Genomic DNA, 18,674 nt, shown 5'->3' with positions numbered 1-18,674 from the left:
GGTGAGCCCGTCACTTTCTGTGAGGAGAGTTTTGTAAAGCACCGCTCAAGCGTGATGAAACACTTCCTGGAGACTGCAGTTAACCTCCAGCTTTTTAAACAGGTAAGAGTGGACATCCACATTATTCTTTTGTAACGGAACATTGTCAGTTTCACACATTTGTATCGCTATAAAACTGTACAGCCCTGAGTAGCATCCTTCCTAGAATTTCAGGAAATTTTTCTTTCTTTTATACCTGTGTAGCTTGTTATGATAAAGCACTCTAGAAATATTATGTAATAACTTTGTTATTAAAACATTTCTCATCAAATGTTGCTGAGCTTAAGGTCTCATTGAGGAAGGATATACATTCACAGAAGAAGAGACTAGTTTTATTTATATAAGGCATCCTTGGAGAAGTTATTTTTGTATGCTGGATCAATATGGTAAACAAAAAACTATTTTTTATAGGAGTATTCCAATGTAATACAGTCTATAAAATAATTCATAAAATGAATATTTAACTTTTTAAGCTTTTTAAGACTTTTTATTACTCATAAATTCAGAATTAAAAATAAGACTCATAGTTATGCTGTTTGTCCTGATTTTTGGTTCAGAAAATATAATTGCTATTTCAAGAAAGCCGTAGCTTGACATCAGATTTCAGAATATTTGGATGCACTGGTTCTGTCATCCCATTGTGTTATAACAGCAAGTCTCTTAAACTGGGTTGCCTTACTTAGTTTCTATATACAAAATTTGAATTAAGTTCTTAACACTTGCTTTTCTTATTCCACATGACAATTTTAAGTGTAAAGTTTACTATGTGAATTAAGCATTTAATGTAGACCTACTGTGTGTCATAAAGTGTGCTCAGGGCCAGGATACAAAAATGAATAAAACTCAGTAATGCCCTTGAAAAGCTGACAATCTAACAGATTTCTTTGAACTGTTAGAAGTGAAGATATATAACTCAAAGCAACCTTCAAATTAGGTCAGTAAAGAAATCAGCATGACAACAATTAATGCTACTATTGAGGAAATTTAAAGAAATAATATGAGATTAGAAAATACTCTGGAGCGGGGGAGATACCTGTCTTCCAGTAAGTGAAGTTTTATATTAAGGAAAGGGTTAAAGCTATCCTACACACAAACCTAAGAGGCATGAATTTCAGGATCAGAGATGTCTTGTGAATTTCCAGAAAATGGAGTGGGATGCTTTTGGAGCTTTTTGTCCCTAGAGGTATCCAAGCATAGACTGAATTACTTCCCAGGGTTGAAAGGAAGATCAAGTGATAGTGCTTTATAAATGCTGAAGTATAGCACAGTACAATCCCAAGCTAGTCATGCAGTGCATGCTTGTTGAGTAAAATATCGGTACCTTTTTGTATTTTTCTCTATCACTGTCTTCCACTATCAAAATTGGGTTGCGAAGATTAAATTATATGAGGGTCAAGGATTGAATGGGTAGGTAGAATATCTAACTTACTTTCATTTGATCATGAGCTTCTGCAACTAGATCCTTACCATACTAAATGTTTTATTAAAAAGTGAATAAAAGTGTTGTGTTTTTTTTGCATTGTTACAGAAGCATATACATCTTGACTATATCACAGAATATCTATTTTTCATTAGCATATATTTCTTTTTCTTTAAAATAGAAATATTACCACCTGCCTACCTCACAGGATTATAATAAGGTTTATTTGAAGGATTATAATAAGGTTTATGTGAATTAATACAGGTGCACTCTCAGCACAATACATGGTGCTTTGTTGATGCTCAGCAAATCTTAATGTCTGCCTCATTCTTAGAGAAATTACATTAGAAAAATATATATCTGTGTAGGACTTTTAAAAAAATACAATTTGGTCAAGAAGGTTAAATGTAAAATATGAAAATGGTCAACCAGAGAACTAATTATGTGGACAATATAGTTTTTCTTGCACAAATTGGCTGTCTTCTAGTACTGGATATACTCATGACTCTTTAAAGAGTGATACTTGAAGTTAGTCCTGAAAGGATTGAAAAGATTCTTGTTGATAGAGTTTCACGAACTTCTAAAAGAAGAGTCAATTGGTAAAAAACTAATACAGATGAATCCTCAAAGACACTACTGATATGGCTGAAAAAATATATAAAAATATTTATTAGATACAAAAGATTTATGACTATGGCTTTGTGATCCATTATAGATCTAGAATTATTCAGGTTAACTCCTAGCACAGCTTATACTTCAAATTTGAGAGGACTTTGACCCAGGAGAGTAGCATATAGTTTTAAGGAAAAAGTTAAAGTGAAGTTTTATCTCTGATAATATGGCAGGGTAGGATCCATAGATAACCTACATGCTACAATTTAAAACATAACATTTAAAGAACTCCTTATGTCAAAGCCTAGTGCTCACTTTACAAGATAAGAAGTGTATTAGGAGACCCAGTTCCCATAATGCTGAGAAGACTTAGTGTACAAATAGACTAGAAATAAAGGTGCTTCTTTTCTCAGTTTTCTGGAGATCTGTAAGGAAACTTACATATCCAAAGCATTAGTGCTGGGTAGAGGGAAGGGAAAGTCCTGCTAAGAAGTAACCACGTGTCAGCCTGCACAGGAGTTTGCAACCTGAATTCATATTTTCTGATTTTGTCTGACAAAACTCAAACCAAATTTAAAGTGATCCTAAATGTTAGTGCCCCTAGATCTCAAGAAGAAGAAAACATACATTCTCTCTTGAGGAAATCACCTACAGCCAGGCATCAAAGAATTCTTTCATTCAGCTAAAATCCAAAAGGAAATTTTACTGTTAAAAATGATTAAAAATACAAGAAAACAAATTATAAATGAAAGCTGGCAGAAACAACAGACAAAATGACTTGAAAATACTTTAAACATTGGAATGATCAGAAATAGAATATGAAATAGCCAGGTTTAACAGGTTGAAAAAAGAAACAAGCTTTAAAATGTTCAGAGAAGGAAAACTTAAAAGAGTGCAAAGCCAGTTTCAAAAAGGTAGCAAATAAACTTCTGTTAAGGAAGCATGTAATAATTGAAATTAAAGAAGTTGATGGGTGTAACTGCAGATCAGATCTAAATGAAGAGAGACTTGCTAAGCTAAAGATATATTTGAAAAAGAAGTCGTACAGAATATGGTATGGAAAGACAGAGAAATAGAAAATATAGGAAGCTGATAGAGGGTAGAGTAAGAATGTCTTAAAATTCATATAGTCAGTTCTAACAGGTGAAGACAGAAAATGGAGCAGAGACAGTAGTTGAAAGGATACTGCCAGAACCTATGAAAATATACCACTTTATAAATTTATAAAGTCTTAACATCCAAATTGAATAAAGAAAAAGGAATCTGTGCCCATACACAGTGTATATTCAGCGATGAAACATTAAAGAAAGGGGAATATTTTTTTCAGCAACTGCAGCAAATTTTCAAAAATAGAAGAGAGGAAAGATTACCTTCAAAGGAACAACATATTGCCAATTTCACATCAGCAACAAAGGAATCTAGAAGATACTGGCATGATATCTTCAATGTCTTGAGATAAAAATACCTAGAATTCTCGCCAAACAAAGCACCTTTTAATTATGAGTTACATGAGGACATTTACCAACAGAAACCGCGTTTCCCCTCCCCAGCCCAACTTGTATTGGTTTTATTGATGTATCTACTTGGCTAGGCCATCATCCCCAATTATTCCATCAAACAATAATTTAGGTCTTGCTATGCAGGGATTTTACAGATAAAATGAAATCTCCAAATCATTTGACTCTAAATAAAGAAGACTGTTCTAGATAATTTGATGGGTGGACCTATCTGAATCACTTGGAAAGCCTTAAAAACAGGACTAACCAGCCCGGGCAGGATGGTGAAACCCCATTGCTATAAAAAATACAAAAATTAGGGCCGGGCGCGGTGGCTCACGCCTGTTATCCCAGCACTTTGGGAGGCCGAGGCGGGTGGATCACGAGGTCAAGAAATCGAGATCATCCTGGTCAACATGGTGAAACCCCGTCTCTACTAAAAATACAAAAAATTAGCTGGGCATGGTGGCACATGCCTGTAATCCCAGCTACTCAGGAAGCTGAGGCAGGAGAATTGCCTGAACCCAGGAGGCCGAGGTTGCGGTGAGCCGACATCGTGCCATTGCACTCCAGCCTGGGTAACAAGAGCGAAACTCCATCTCAAAAGAAAAAAAAATACAAAAATTAGCTGGACATGGTGATGCATACCTTTAGTCCCAGCTACAAGGAGGCTAACATGGGTCACCTGAGCCTAGGAGGTTGTGGCTGCAGTGAGCTGTGAGTGTGCCTGCCACTGCACTTCAGCCTGGGCAACACAGTAAGACCCTGTATCAAAACAAGCAAACAACAACAACAGCAACAAAACAGGAGTAAGGTTTCCTTCAGAGAGAGAAGAATCCTACTTGTGGATGACTACTTGGGCCTTAGTTCAAGACTGCCCATGATTTTCCTTTACTGACAGCCTGTCCTGTGAATTTCAGACTTGCTAAGCCTATTCCTTCTCATAAATCTTATGTGTGTATGTGTATATATAGAATCTCCAACTGGTTTTTCTTCTCTGGTTGAACCCTGACTGATACACCAACAGCAAAAAGAAATCCTTAGGCAAGTACCTCGGGGAGAAAATTTTCTCAAATGAAAGATCCAAGCTGGAAGGTCTGAGATACAAGAAGTAAGGAAGAGCAAAATAAGAGTTAAATATATGAATTAAATTCAAACAGTATTGATTGTATAACGCAGTCAAATTATTTTATATGTTTAAGACTCGAATGGCTCCAATTCAAATTCCAAAAAGTTCTCATTTTGAATATAGCAAACAGGAAATGCTCCTTAACTGATTTTGTAAAGCTAACATAGTCTTGATTCCAAAGCCTAAGACAGTGTGAGAAGAGAGCATTATAGGACAGTCTCACATGAAAGAATTTAGACAAAATACTTGCAACTCATTCTAGCAATATATAAAAAGGATAATACTTCATGATTAATAGCATTTATCCCAGAAAGGAAATAGCAGTTGCACGTGAAAACCTGTCAATATAATTAAATGTATTAACTGATTACAGAAGAAAACTTATTAGATCATCTCAACAGGTGCCACAAATTTTATACAATTAATAGCTATTCATGATAAAAACTAGGAAAAAAAAAAAGCATGGTGAAAGAGATTTTCAGCAGGTATCATACTGAATCTTCAAACACTAAAAATGTCCCTCTGAGAAAGATGTCAGCTCTTCTTCTTCTTCTTCTTCTTCTTCTTCTTCTTTTTTTTTTTTTTTTTTTTGAGATGGAGTCCACTCTGTTGCCCAGACTGGAGTGCAGTGGTACGATCTCCACTTACTGCAACCTCCACCTCCTGGGTCTTAGCAATTCTTCTGCCTCAGCCTCCTGAGAAGCAGGGACTACAGGCATGTGCCATGATGTCAACTCTTCTTATTGGAACTCCTAGCATATACAGTTTAGCAAAAAAAAAAAAAAGTATAAAGATTTAGAAACAAACACAACAAACTGACATTTTTATTTCTTTGAAGATTGATGTTTCTTAAGACATGATGTAATAAATTTGACTTTATTGAAATTCAGAACTTTTGGTCATCAAAAGAAGTGTATTTGCGATATATATAAATCACTCATGGATTTAGAATCTACGATATAAAAAACAAACTACCACATGCCAGCAAAAAACATACGATCCAATATAATTTAATTGTTCAAAAGATTTGAATAGACACATGCAGATGAAGACACTTACATCACTAACAATGATCAGCAAGATACTCAGCCTCATTTGTAATCAGAGAATGTCAAACAAAAAACAATGAGATCGTACTTCACATTCACCAGACTGCCCAAGTTTTAAAAACCTGAAAATCCCAAATTTGGGCAAAAACATGGATCAAGGGACAAAGATTTAACTCTTTACTGGAGTGTAAATTTGCACAAGTTAGCACTTTGGTACTATTTTATTTTTAGCATATGAATTTCCTGTGACCCAGAAATTGCACTTTGAAATGTGCACCAAAAGTCATTTACCAAAATTGCTCATAAAAGCAAAGCCAGGAAGTAATCTTAGCTATCCATCAGTGTTAAAATCAATAGATTGTTATATCCATGCAATAGAACACTGTACATCAGGGAAATGAATTCACTACAGCAAAACTGAAAATGAATGAATCAAAAGGAGAAAGTTACTGAAGAAAATATGTGATGAGACATTTTATGTAATGTTCAAAAGCAAGAAAAGCTAAATGATACATTATTTAGGTGAACATGTTTATGTGATAAAACCATAAAGGAAGGCAAATATTGACTGTTTTATAAAATGTTCTATAAATATAACCACTATTCTTTGTAAGCTATTTAAAATAAATTTTGAAGTCTTTTAAATAAACCCCAATATTGTGATTATGATCCTTAAGGAAAATAAAAAAGCCAAGATAGGATTGTGGGCTCCTCCATAGAAAGGGAGGGGCACAAAGGGAGGGACCTTTCAAGGAAGTGCAGTGTTCTAGTTTACATATCATTTTTAAAATATTTCAACTGTATATGTTTTGTTGTATTTTTTAAAAGTTTTAGTTGACAATAATTGTGTACGTTTATGGGTTACAATGTGATATTTTGTTACACATACACATTGTAGAATGATTATGTCAAGCCAGTTAACATCTCTATCACCTCAAATAGTTTTTTTAGTGTTGAGAACGTTTGTAATCTACTCTTTTAGGCTAGATGCAGTGATTCATGCCTGTAATCACAGCACTTTGGGAAGCTGATGGGGGTGGATTGCCTGAGGTCAGGAGTTCAAGACCAGCCTGGACAACATGGTGAAACTCCGTCTCTAATAAAAATACAAAAATTAGCAAGGCAGGGTGGCACATGCCTGTAATTCCAGCTACATGTGAGGCTGAAGCAGGAGAATATCTTGAACCCGGGAGGCAGAGGTTGCAGTGAGCCGAGATTGTGCCAGTACAGTCCAGCCTGGGTGACAGAGCAAGACTCTGTCAAAAAAAAAAAAAATCTACTCTTTTAGCAATTTTGAAATGTACAGTACAATAGTATTAATTGTGGTCACTACCATGCAGTAGATCTCAAAAACCTATTACTCTTGTCTAACTGAAACTTTGTATCGTTTGAGCAAAATCTTCCCCTCTTAAGCTACCAACTATCTGTGCTTTATTATTATTATTATTAAAATTGTTAATATTTAATGAAAGTATTGTATGAAAACATATATATTTTTAATGTTTATACATCATTCGGTAGTAGGCTGTATTTTCATTGACAATTGACATCTTAACCTCTTTTGGTCTCAGTTTCTGCATCTGGAACATGAGTTAAGAGTAAAAGATCACTGAGTTTGAGATACCTCTCATCTCGAACATTCCATGATACTTTGAAATAAACAGCTTAGATGAATGATAGTGGGTTCCATTTATATGAATTTCTCTTTAGATAATGGATTTGGAAGGAATCCCAGAAACAACTCCTTAAATCTACAACTCTGATATCACCATCTTTCTTTAGCTACCAGCTTTACAAAGAAAGATTTAAGCTATTATTTTCAGGTCTCTTACTTTTATCTCATACTAATAGAAAGAAGGAAATTATTTATTGCTTATTATTAAGGACCCCAGAACTGAAGTTTTTTTGTTCATTTTACCATTCATTTGCCATGTCTAAGGATCATGGCAAAACGAAACCTTTCCCCCAAAACTTTTCCTACTTTTCATATAGTAATATAAATGTGTATTTCTCAAACTTTTCTATCCAACAGAGTGCTCCCCTGGCAGAAGAGAAAACATATTTTTAAAGCGTATGAGGGAGTGGTTGTATGAGCCCACTGATAAGCTTATGTTAGGAAGCATTTTGCATTTTTCCAAAATTTTATGTACATTGTATATTCTATACCACAATGTAGTTACAGCAAGTGGCTGTAATAGTTCAAATGTCAATCCTTATGTCAATCATTTTGTAGATTTAGAGCTTTGTTCATGTCTGAGTTATAGAATTGATCCCATTATTGTAATTTTTTTATACTGACTTTCACCTCTCTTAAGTCTTCCCTAAGTGTCCCTCCCCCTCACTAAGTCTGTACTCCTTTTTTCTGTGCCTATATTAGTTTAAACACATTTTATTTATTCATGTACTCTCACTGAATTTAGTGTGTCAATCCTAGAGCCTCATTTAGAACTGTAAATTAATGGGATATCTATGAATATTGGCTCTTTTAACTGGTAATCTAGATTATTGTTAGGAAACTTATATAATACTGAAGGAACTCAAGTATATTAAAATAGATAATTCAAATAATTCTCCTTGTCCAAATTCTAACTCTATTAGGGAGGAAAATAAGAAAGATTCAAATTGGAAAAATCTTTTTAAGCATTCCCCCAAAACCTTGTCTATCTTTCATTGAGTAATAAAAATGTGTATTTCTCAAACTTTTCTATCCAACAGATGCCCCCCATGGCAGAAGAAAATACATATTTTTTAAGAGTATGAGGGGTTGGCTGTAGATGTCCACTGACAAACACATTTTCAGAAGCATTCTGCATTTTTGCAAAACATTTGTACACGTTGTACATTCTATACCACAACATAGCGGTGTTTATTTTTAAGTGAAAGCATTTTAAATACTGGTTGTATTACCTCTTCTTACCTTCATATTAAAATAAAATTAAGATTTCAGTTAAATACGCCATATTCATTCTTTGGCTTTGAGTTCTTGGTCACACCATTGAGTGTCACTAATGGCATGTCTGTTCCCCTGTTAAGAGTATTGGCTTAGAATCTGATAGATATGGATTTGTATCCTGGTCCTGCCACTTTCTTAGAGTATCACACTATATAAGATACTTGGTCTCTCTCTGGGCTTCAAATCCTTGCCCAGTCTCCTATTCTAATGCAATATGCAGTCACATTGAATGTCCCTTCATACATGTATTTCACCAGCTGCACTATCCCCTAACAAGAGTTGGCCTGTCCTTTGAAGCTTTGAAGCCTTGAAGCCACATTAACTTCTCCTTTCTCGCTGTGAATGCCCTGGATGATATCTTCTTCCAATAGAACGTTGTTTCATCTTCATTGGGAAATGTGTTGTTCAGTCTAGCCACTTTCATCGATGATCTTAGCTAGATCTTTTGGATAACTTGCTACAGCTTCTGCTGCTTTACCATCTACTGTTATCTGTAAGATGGCTTCTTTCCTTAAACCTCATGAACCAATGTCTGCTAGCTTCATAATTTTCTCCTACAGCGTTGTCTCATCTCTCACTCTTCACAGAATTGAAGAGAGTTAGGATCTTGCTCTGGATTAGACTTTGGCCTAGGGGAGTGTCATGGCTGGGTTGATATATCTATCTGGACCACTCAAACATTCTCCATCACAGCAGTAAGGCTGTTTCATTTATCGTTCATGTGTGCACTGCAGTAGCACTTTGCATTTCCTTCAAGAACTTTTCCTTTGCATCCACAACTTATCTTAACTGCTTGGTCCAAGTGGCCAGGCTTTCAGGCTGTCTCAGTTTTTGACATGTCTTCCTCACAAGCTTCATCACTTTTAGCTTTTTAACTCGGATGCGTAGAGGTCATTGGAAGGTTATTAATTAGGGAATAGGGAAGCCTGAGGAGAGTGTGAGAAATGGGAGAATGGCCAGTCAGTGGAGCAGTCAGGACACACACACATTTATCAATTAAGTTTGCTGACTTACATGGGGCTAGTTCCTGGTACCCTAAAGCAATTACAATAGTAACATCAGAGATCACTGATCACAACTCACCATAACAACTATAATCATATAATATAATCATATAATTATAATGAAAAAGCTTGAAATCTTCTAAGAGTTACCAAAATATGACACAGGGTTACAAAGTAAGCAGATGCTATTGTGAAAATGTCACTGATAGACTTGCTCAATGTAGGGTTGCCATAAACCTTCAATTTGTATATGCTGTCTTTGAAGTGCAGTGAAGTGAAGTTCAATAAAATGGGATATGTCTGTATCCATTATATAATAAGCAGTGTTTTGTGTGAGATACATCAGAAAATAAAGAAGAAAACAATTTCTGACATTTTGAAGCTTTTATTTCTAATAGCAAATTATAATTTAATAAATAATGTAGATCTTCAAAGGTCAGAAGTAGTATGGGAAAGTAAATAGAACAGGGTATGTTAAATGGGGACTACCAGAGGTGAGGGTAGGATGTAATTTAAAATAATACAGTCAATGTAGATTTCCTGGAATATGTGTCATTTCAGCAGTATCCTGTGAGGTGGCCAAAAGTGATAACAGAGAGAAAGAAGATTTAGAAGGCTATTGCTATCATCTAGGTGAGAAATTGATGGCAATGTGGAACTGTTGATGGAAGATATGATGAGATTTGGTCAGAATATGGGTTTATTTTATAAATAAAGCCAATGTGTATTCTCAAGGATTTAATACAAAGGTGAGAGAAAGCAGAGTCATGGATGATTCCATATTGTCTTATCTGAGAAACTGGAAGGAAGTACTTGTCTCAATTAAAATTGAGATGGGGATGATTATGGGCAGATGATGATTTTGGCAATAACAGGAGTTGATTTTCACACATATTAAATCAAGATGTCTCTTAGAGATGCAAGCAGGATATTGGTTAGGCAAGTGGATGGATAAAGGAGGAGAGGAGAAAACTGGACTGGAGATACAAATTTCAGAGTATTGAGCATATAGGTAGTATTTAAAGCCATCCGCCTGTAGATTAGGTGAGATTGCCAAAGGAATAAGTAGAAATAGAAATAAGAAAGTATCATAAGAGGGCAGTAGCAATGGAGACCATGAAAGAGTGGATGACTGATTAGGTAGGACAGAAATCAGAAGAGTACTTTATATTAGCAGCCAACAAGAATACCAAAGAGGGAGGGATCACCACTGTCAAATGCTCATGACAGGCTAGTTAAACAAGGACCTGGAATTGATTACTGCATTTAGTAACCGTGGATATATGATGACTTTAGCAAGAGCAATTTTGCTGAAGTGGTGAGGAAGAAATTGTGATTGAAGCATGAAAGGAGAGGACATAGACACAAAGTACTGACAGCTCATTTGAATTTTACTGTTAAGAATACAAAAGTTGGGTCCAGAGAAGAAATAATATGTTTGTATGCTGTTGGGAAGACCTAGAAAGAAAACTATATTCAGAAGAGAGAAGGAAAAGTTGTTAGAGAAGGTAGTCTTTTCAAGGAGCACAATTTATTCATAACAGAAGAAAAGGCAGTCTGTGAGCACAGATGGAGGAGGTAGGTAAATGTGTGACTTTGAACTTGTAGAATTTCTCTTTTAATTACTTCAGTTTTCTCTTCTTTGGTGAAATTAGGAAGCAAGATCATAAACTGAGAGAGAATAGGGGAGGTCATTAAATGTTTAAGGAGAAAGAAGATAGGACATTGTGAAGTGGATAGGGAGAGTGAATGGAATGACTGCAAAGTAAAATAAAATTGCTATTCAAATCCTATTGGAGGTTGAAGTTTATAAATTTAGAGTGAGAATAGTCATTATGGCTGGGGAGATTTTCTCCTGATATTTGGAGCCTCCCACAGGCCTACTGAGTATGTGCCTCTTCCTACTTCAGTGTAGGTATTTACTCTAGCTATTCCCTCTGCATGGAATCCTCTTCCCTCATTAAACCTCCTCATAGCTTTCAAGACTTGGCTTAAATGCTGTTTTCACAAGACCTACCCTGACCACACTATTTAAAATGAAAAGTTTCTTGCCCCAGATTTCCTGACTTCCCTTATGCAAGTCTATCTTATTCTCTAACACTCATCACCTTCTCACATACTATACACATCATTTATCGTTTCTTATTTCATGCTATAACTCTTCCCCTATCTCTACTAGATATTTAAGCATCACAAGGGCTTGGATTTTTGCCTGCTTCATTCATTCCTATATTTCAGGTATCTGGAAAACTGCCTGGAATATAACATACATTCAGTTATTCACTGAATAATATAATTAGTTGATTCTTTTGGTCTGATGATCATAAAATTCAGCAGACTTAATTCTTTAGCAAATTACTTAATGTCAATTGACATATCCTTGAAAGTAGTATTGTTGTCTTATTACTGTTATTTTAAGTTATTAGTTCTAATAATACATTGCACTGAATGGGCTCTTAATAATCTCTATAGTATTTTCCTGTTCATGATACCACAGTAATCTAATTTAGTATACTGGAGTCTGATAGTTGTCACCTAATGGCATAAAAATAAGAATTTATTTCTATTCTTTCACATACTTAATTTTCTGGGTTTGAGCTGACCTACCTTGCTTATTCCAACTTGTTATAGACAGTTTGTGTTTATATATAGCTACTAACTGAATGCCTTGCATTTAGCAGGTGTCTATAAATATCTGTTGATGTAATTTATTGTAACACTTCAGTATAGGTTTCACTAACCTGTCAAGGTTTACTGAACATTTATAAGAAGAAATATTTAAATTAGACTACTTATTAAATTTTTAGCCCAGAGCATTATATAGAAAGGCAAATTTTAAAGATTCGTAAGAAATTAATATATTTTTGAAAGCAAATTTTTACTATATTTAAATTTTTTCCTTCATTGCTGATTGATTTTTAAAACTATTTTTCTCTAGCTCTCAAGACTTTCTTAGTTATCTCTTATCTTTGTACTTAAGAAGGGTTTCTAATGTGAGATAAATTTCTGGGCTATGGTAATATCTCCTCCAGGCTGGAGAAGGAATTTGGGTGTGTAGATTTGTTTATTGTGTTGCTCCAGCGCTTCTGCAGCTTTGCTTCAGTAATCACACTGCCATGTCAGCACAAAAAGCAACACCGACTTCCTCAGCTTGGCAGAGAACTGTACCACCGACCCATCCCACTACCAGAATCTTTTTTATAAGTTTGTTTTAAAACAGAAAATCAAATATTTCTTTTAAAATGATATTACAATCCTGAAAATCAATTATTGTAGTAGAGTTTTGATGGATTGATTGCAATTAAATATTTATATAAAACATAATGTCCCAACCAATAAGGGAATTAGAACACTGATAATACCATAAATTCTTTTAGTGTTTCTAGATTAAATGCTGGAAATACACTGACTGGTCAATAATTAAAGAATTGTTAAAGGCATACAATTTATCTCTTAGAGGGCATAAACATTCCTACCGGTTTACTAGCAAATATATTAAAGTGTAATCTGTGACTTTAATCAAAACATATTCTTTATATTTTTTGGAAAGAAGCTTCCTATGGAGTCTATTTTTTATATTATGTATTTGAAACATTAATTTTATATTTAATTGTATTTTGAAAAATAAATTTGAATGGTGAATGTTAATTTTTATTTAACAATATTACTTATTGGAGTTTGTTTAAAGCAACAGATAATTTCTTTAAATTGACTCAATGTCCTCTTAGATGGCTATTTGAAGTTAAAAACACCTTTAAAAACCTTCGTGACATCAATATCAAAAAGAAGAGCCAGAAGCAGTTTTGCTGTTTGAAAATATTTATCTTGTAACCTGTCAGTTCAAGATCATGTCATAAGCAAAGTTTAAAGGAAACCTGCAAAGCTAATTGCCCTCACCTGAGAGGCATTCCTACAATATAATGGACTGGACTAATTAATGATTTTATATATATCATTTTGATGTAAGGGAACCCTGATTGAAAACTCAGGGGTGGCCTCTGGTGTTATATAACATGTATATCAGTTTTTGTCCATGGTTTCTGGCTCATGTAACTCCTAAAATCCTTGACATCTCCAAAAGCAAAAAAGATTATATCATAAGGTTTAACAAAATCTGGTTCTTGGCAGTTGTCGATGATTTAGAGGGAATAATATCATTGATCTTGAGAATTACATAGATTATTATTTAAATCAATGTTATCTATTTATAATTTATAATAAAACTATGGAATCTGTACTATGGGATACTATCTATGAATTTATGTTATTTATGTTTTGATGTGATTAATTAACATGTTTAGATCTAGATTTCTTTTCTTTTGAAATAAAAAGAAAAATATTGAGATTTACATAAAAGAATCATCTTAAAGCAAATTCTTATATTCTTTTAAAAATCGACTTGCAACCTAACTTTATGTTATACCTGTGTCACTTTTGTTAGTAACAATCTTGTCATTACTTATAACAAAGAAATTCTTCCAAAACGTATGTCTTCCAATTACCTCCAGATACTTGTTTACTAAATGATATAAGTAACTATCAGGCAACATGTGATAGCACATTATAGAGTTAGCTTTTTCAACAGAGATGATTTATTAGTTCAAAATTATTTCTCTGCAACAGTAACTAAAACTATTCTTATATCTTTAATTACTGTGAAATACTCCGGAGTAATTAAAGTGGTATAACTATGAACCAACTGTACTTGGGGGGAAAATAGCTATTACTGAATAAAAATAGAAAAAGGTGTTTGAAAAACTGTTAAATTCAGCATTCTTCTCTATTAATAACACTTTTCAGTTTGTTCCTGGGTGTCTATTCATATGCATCTATATATAATATGTTTATGTATATGCATTAAATCAATCTTTTATTATAAGAACAAACATTTTCATTCATTGTATGCATTGGTAAGTGTCACTGACAGGATTGTTTGCAAAGTCAGTGATAACACATGTAATTTTACTGAGTGATTAATTTCTATTGGCTCAAATCACTAGGTTTGTAACACAAAGTAGTTACTCATACTAAAAAATGCATAATCAGTAAATAGTTTTGGGATTTATCGCTTTTTAGACTTGAACTGTTCCACTTAATTTTAGAATGGATGGATTATTTCCAGTAAACACAAAAATGAAAACCTTTTAGCAAGTCTTCTAGTCTTCATCTTTAAGAGCAAATTAAGTCCTTTAAAAGGATGTCTTAGTTTGTTATACTTGTCAGTAATGTACTTTCACTTAATCATTTTGCTTTCACTTTATTTTTTTCAAAAAATGATGCCTAGTCTTATCAAATTAGATCACTTTGATTTATAATACTGTTACAAATGTGTGCAAGTCAAATTTTGCATGCATTTTAAACCATCTTATTTAAAAATTATCATTATATATAGCAAAGACACCAACATTATAAGTTCCTAGCTTGATCTCAAGATAGAATGAAATGAATTTATTCTATACATTGTAATTATTTAACTTTAAAATTAGGTAAAAGTATATGAACGTCAGCCTTGTTAAAGTGTATTTGAGTCTTTCCACAACATTTATTCAGTTCGAACTTAATAGCAGGCAATTTGCCAGTTATTGAAGATGCATACATGAGAAAGACAGTGTTCCTTCCCCTGGGAAACTCATAAAAATTTGACAGAGATAGGAAAGGCGGTGGTACTCAGGAAAGTAGACTCTATTGTTTAGCATTTATTAGGTATACACAATGCAGACACTTCATATTATTTTAAGTAGCTCTCACAATACCCCATAAGGCATTTTTATTACTCCCATTTTACAGAAGGAGAAATAGTCTCAGAGGTGACAAGTAGCCGAAGATCATAAAACTTGTAAGTGGCAGAGTTGTGATGCAGGCCTTTTTATATTCCACACTCCACATTAATTTATACTACAGGAAACCTTTTGTATACCAAGCATAATGAAGATGTGAAAATCGGTTATGTATGGTCCTTGTCCTCAAATAATTCTAAGTTTTGTGAGAGCAACTCATGCTCTAAAAAATTCTAAGATTCCATTCTTTTAGGCTACGTTTATTTAGACCTATCTTACCACAGTTTACTCAAAAGCAATAGATGATGATAAAAAGATGATTAAACCACATTTTTTACATTAATAGTTGTTTTCATTTACACATTCATGCATGCATGCGTTCATTCATTCATTCTTTTAGATTCAGAGTTGCACATGTGGGTTTCTTACATGGGTAAGTTGCATGAGACTGAGGTTTGGGCTTCTAATAATCCTGTATCCCAGATAGTGAACATAGAAACCCATAGGTAGTTTTTCAACCTTTGCCCCTCTCCAACCTTTCCCCACTTTTGGAATCTCCAGTGTTAATTGTTCTCATCTTTGTGTCCATGTATATCCAATGTTTACTTCCCACTTTTTTTTTTTTCATCTTAATTATGTTTCAGTTTACTCTTTTTTTTTAAATTGTACTTTAAGTTCTGGGGTACATGTGCATGATTGTTGCATAGGTACACACATGCCATGGTGGTTTGCTGTCTCCATCCCCCCATCACCTACATCAGGCATTTCTCCCAGTGTTAAACCTCCCCAACCTTCCCGCCCCTCCCTCCGCTGTCCCTTCCCTAGCCCCCCACCCCCTAAGAGACCCCAGTGTGTGATTTTCCTCTCCCTGTGCCCATGTGTTCTCACTGTTCAATACCCGCCTATGAGTGAGAACATGCAGTGTTTGGTTTTCTGTTCTTGTGTCAGTTTGCTGAGAATAATGGTTTCCAGATTCATCCTCATCCCTAAAAAAGACACAAACTCATAGTTTTTTATGGCTGCATAGTATTCCACAGTGTATATGTGCCACATTTTCTTTGTCCAGTCTATCATTGATGGGCATTTGGGTTGGTTCCAGGTCTTTGCTATTGTAGAGTTCTGCAATGAACGTACGTATGCATGTGTCTTTATAATGGAACAATTTATACTCCTTTGGGTATATACTCAGTAATGGGATTGCTGGATCAAATGGAATTTCTATGTCTAGATCCTTGAGGAATCTCCACACTGTCTTCCACAATGGTTGAACTAATTTACACTCCCACCAACAGTGTAAAAGTGTTCCTAATTCTCCATATCCTCTCCAGCATCTGTTGTCTCCAGATTTTTTAACAATTGCCATTCTAACTGGCATGAGATGGTATCTCAATGAGGTTTGATTTGCATTTCTCCAGTGATCAGTGATGATGAACCTTTTTTCATATATTTGTTGGTCTCATAAATGTCTTCTTTGGAGAATTGTCTGTTCATATCCTTTGCCCACTTTTGAATGGGTTGGTTGGTTTGTTTTCTTGTAAATCTGCTTTAGTTCTTTGTAGATTCTGCAAATTAGCCCTTTGTCAGATAGGTAGATTGCAAAAACTTTTTCCCATTCTATTGGTTGCCAGTTCACTCTAATGATTGTTTCTTTTGTTTTGCAGAAACTCTTAAGTTTAGTTAGATCCCATTTGTCTATTTTGGCTTTTGTTGTCACTGCTTTTGGTGTTCTAGTCATGAAGCCCTTGCCTATGCCTATATCCTGAATGGTTTTGCCTAGCGTTTTCTTCTAGCGTTTTTATGGTGTTAGGTCTTATGTTTAAATCTTTAATCCATCTGGAGTTAATTTTAGTGTAAGGTGTAAGGAAGGGGGGGTCCAGTTTCAGCTTTCTGCACATGGCTAGGCAGTTTTCCCAATACCATTTATTAAACAGGAATTCCTTTCCCCATTGCTTGCTTTTGTCAGGTTTGTCACAGATCAGATGGTTGTAGATGTATCATGTTGCTTCCGAGGCCTCTGTTATGTTCCACTGGTCTATATCTCTTTTTTTGGTACCAGTACCATGCTGTTTTGATTACTGTAACCTTGTAGTATAGTTTGAAGTCAGGTAGTGTGATGCCTCCAGCTTTGTTCTTTTTACTTAGGATTGTCTTGGCTATGTGGACTCTCTTTGGGTTCCATATGAAGTTTAAAGTGTTTTTTTCCAGTTCTGTGAAGGTCAATGGTAGCTTGATGGGGATAGCATTGAATCTATAAATTACTTTGGGCAGTATGGCCATTTTCACAATACTGATTCTTCCTAACCATGAGCATGGAATGTTTTTCCATCTGTTTGTGTCCTTTCTTATTTCCTTGAGCAGTGGTTTGTAGTTCTCCATGAAGAGGTCCTTTACATTCTTTGTTAGTTGTATTCCTAGGTATTTTATTCTCTTTGTAGAAATTGTGAATGGGAGTTCACTCATGATTTGGCTCTCTGTATGTTATGGTGTATAGGAATGCTTGTGATTTCTGCACAATGATTTTGTATCCTGAGACTTTACTGAAGTTGCTTATCAGCTTAAGGAGATTTGGGACTAAGACAATAAGGTCTTCTAAATAAATCATGTCATCTGCAAATAGAGACAATTTGACTTCCTCTTTTCCTAATTGAACACCTTTTTTTTTTTTTCTTTTCTGATTGCTCTGGCTAGAACTTCCAATGCTGTACTGAATAGGAGTGGTAAGAGAGGGTATCCTTGTCTAGTGCCAGTTTTCAATGGGAATGCTTCCATTTTTTGCCAGTTCAGTATGATATTGGCTGTGGGTTTGTCATTAATAGCTTTTGTTATTTCAAGATATGTTTCATTGATACCTAGTTTATTGAGGATTTTTAGCATAAAGGGCTGTTGAATTTTGTCAAAGGCCTTCTCTGCATCTATTGAGATAATCATGTGGTTTTTGTCTTTGGTTCTGTTTACATGATGGATTACGTTTATAGATTTGCTTATGTTGAACCAGCCTTGCATCCCCAGAATGAAGCCTACTTGATCGTAGTAGATAAGCTTTTTGATATGCTGTTGCATTTGGTGTGCCAGTATTTTATTGAAGATTTTTGCATCAATGTTCATCATGGATATAGGCCCAAGTTTTCTTTTTTGGTTGTGTCTCTGCCAGATTTTGGTATCAGGATAATGTTGGTCTCATAAAATGAGTCAGGG

The 18,674-nt window shown here is 34.7% G+C and overlaps 1 protein-coding gene across 15 annotated transcripts in view; it reads left to right on the top strand.

Moving 5' to 3' along the window:
* The window catches only part of DENND1B (DENN domain containing 1B), a 269,554-nt gene that overhangs the window by 196,774 nt on the left and 54,106 nt on the right, over nt 1-18,674 (top strand). For all 15 annotated transcript variants that reach the window (XM_078356772.1, XM_054248143.2, XM_078356766.1 and 12 more), the window contains one exon: nt 1-102. In XM_078356772.1, coding sequence (XP_078212898.1) covers nt 1-102 — 102 coding nt within the window. The remainder of the gene's footprint in view (nt 103-18,674) is intronic.

Source organism: Callithrix jacchus, chromosome 19 (assembly GCF_049354715.1).
Source record: "Callithrix jacchus isolate 240 chromosome 19, calJac240_pri, whole genome shotgun sequence".
Lineage (NCBI taxonomy): Eukaryota > Metazoa > Chordata > Mammalia > Primates > Cebidae > Callithrix > Callithrix jacchus.
Note: the sequence above shows the minus strand (reverse complement) of the source record. Positions and strands in the feature narration are given on the sequence as shown.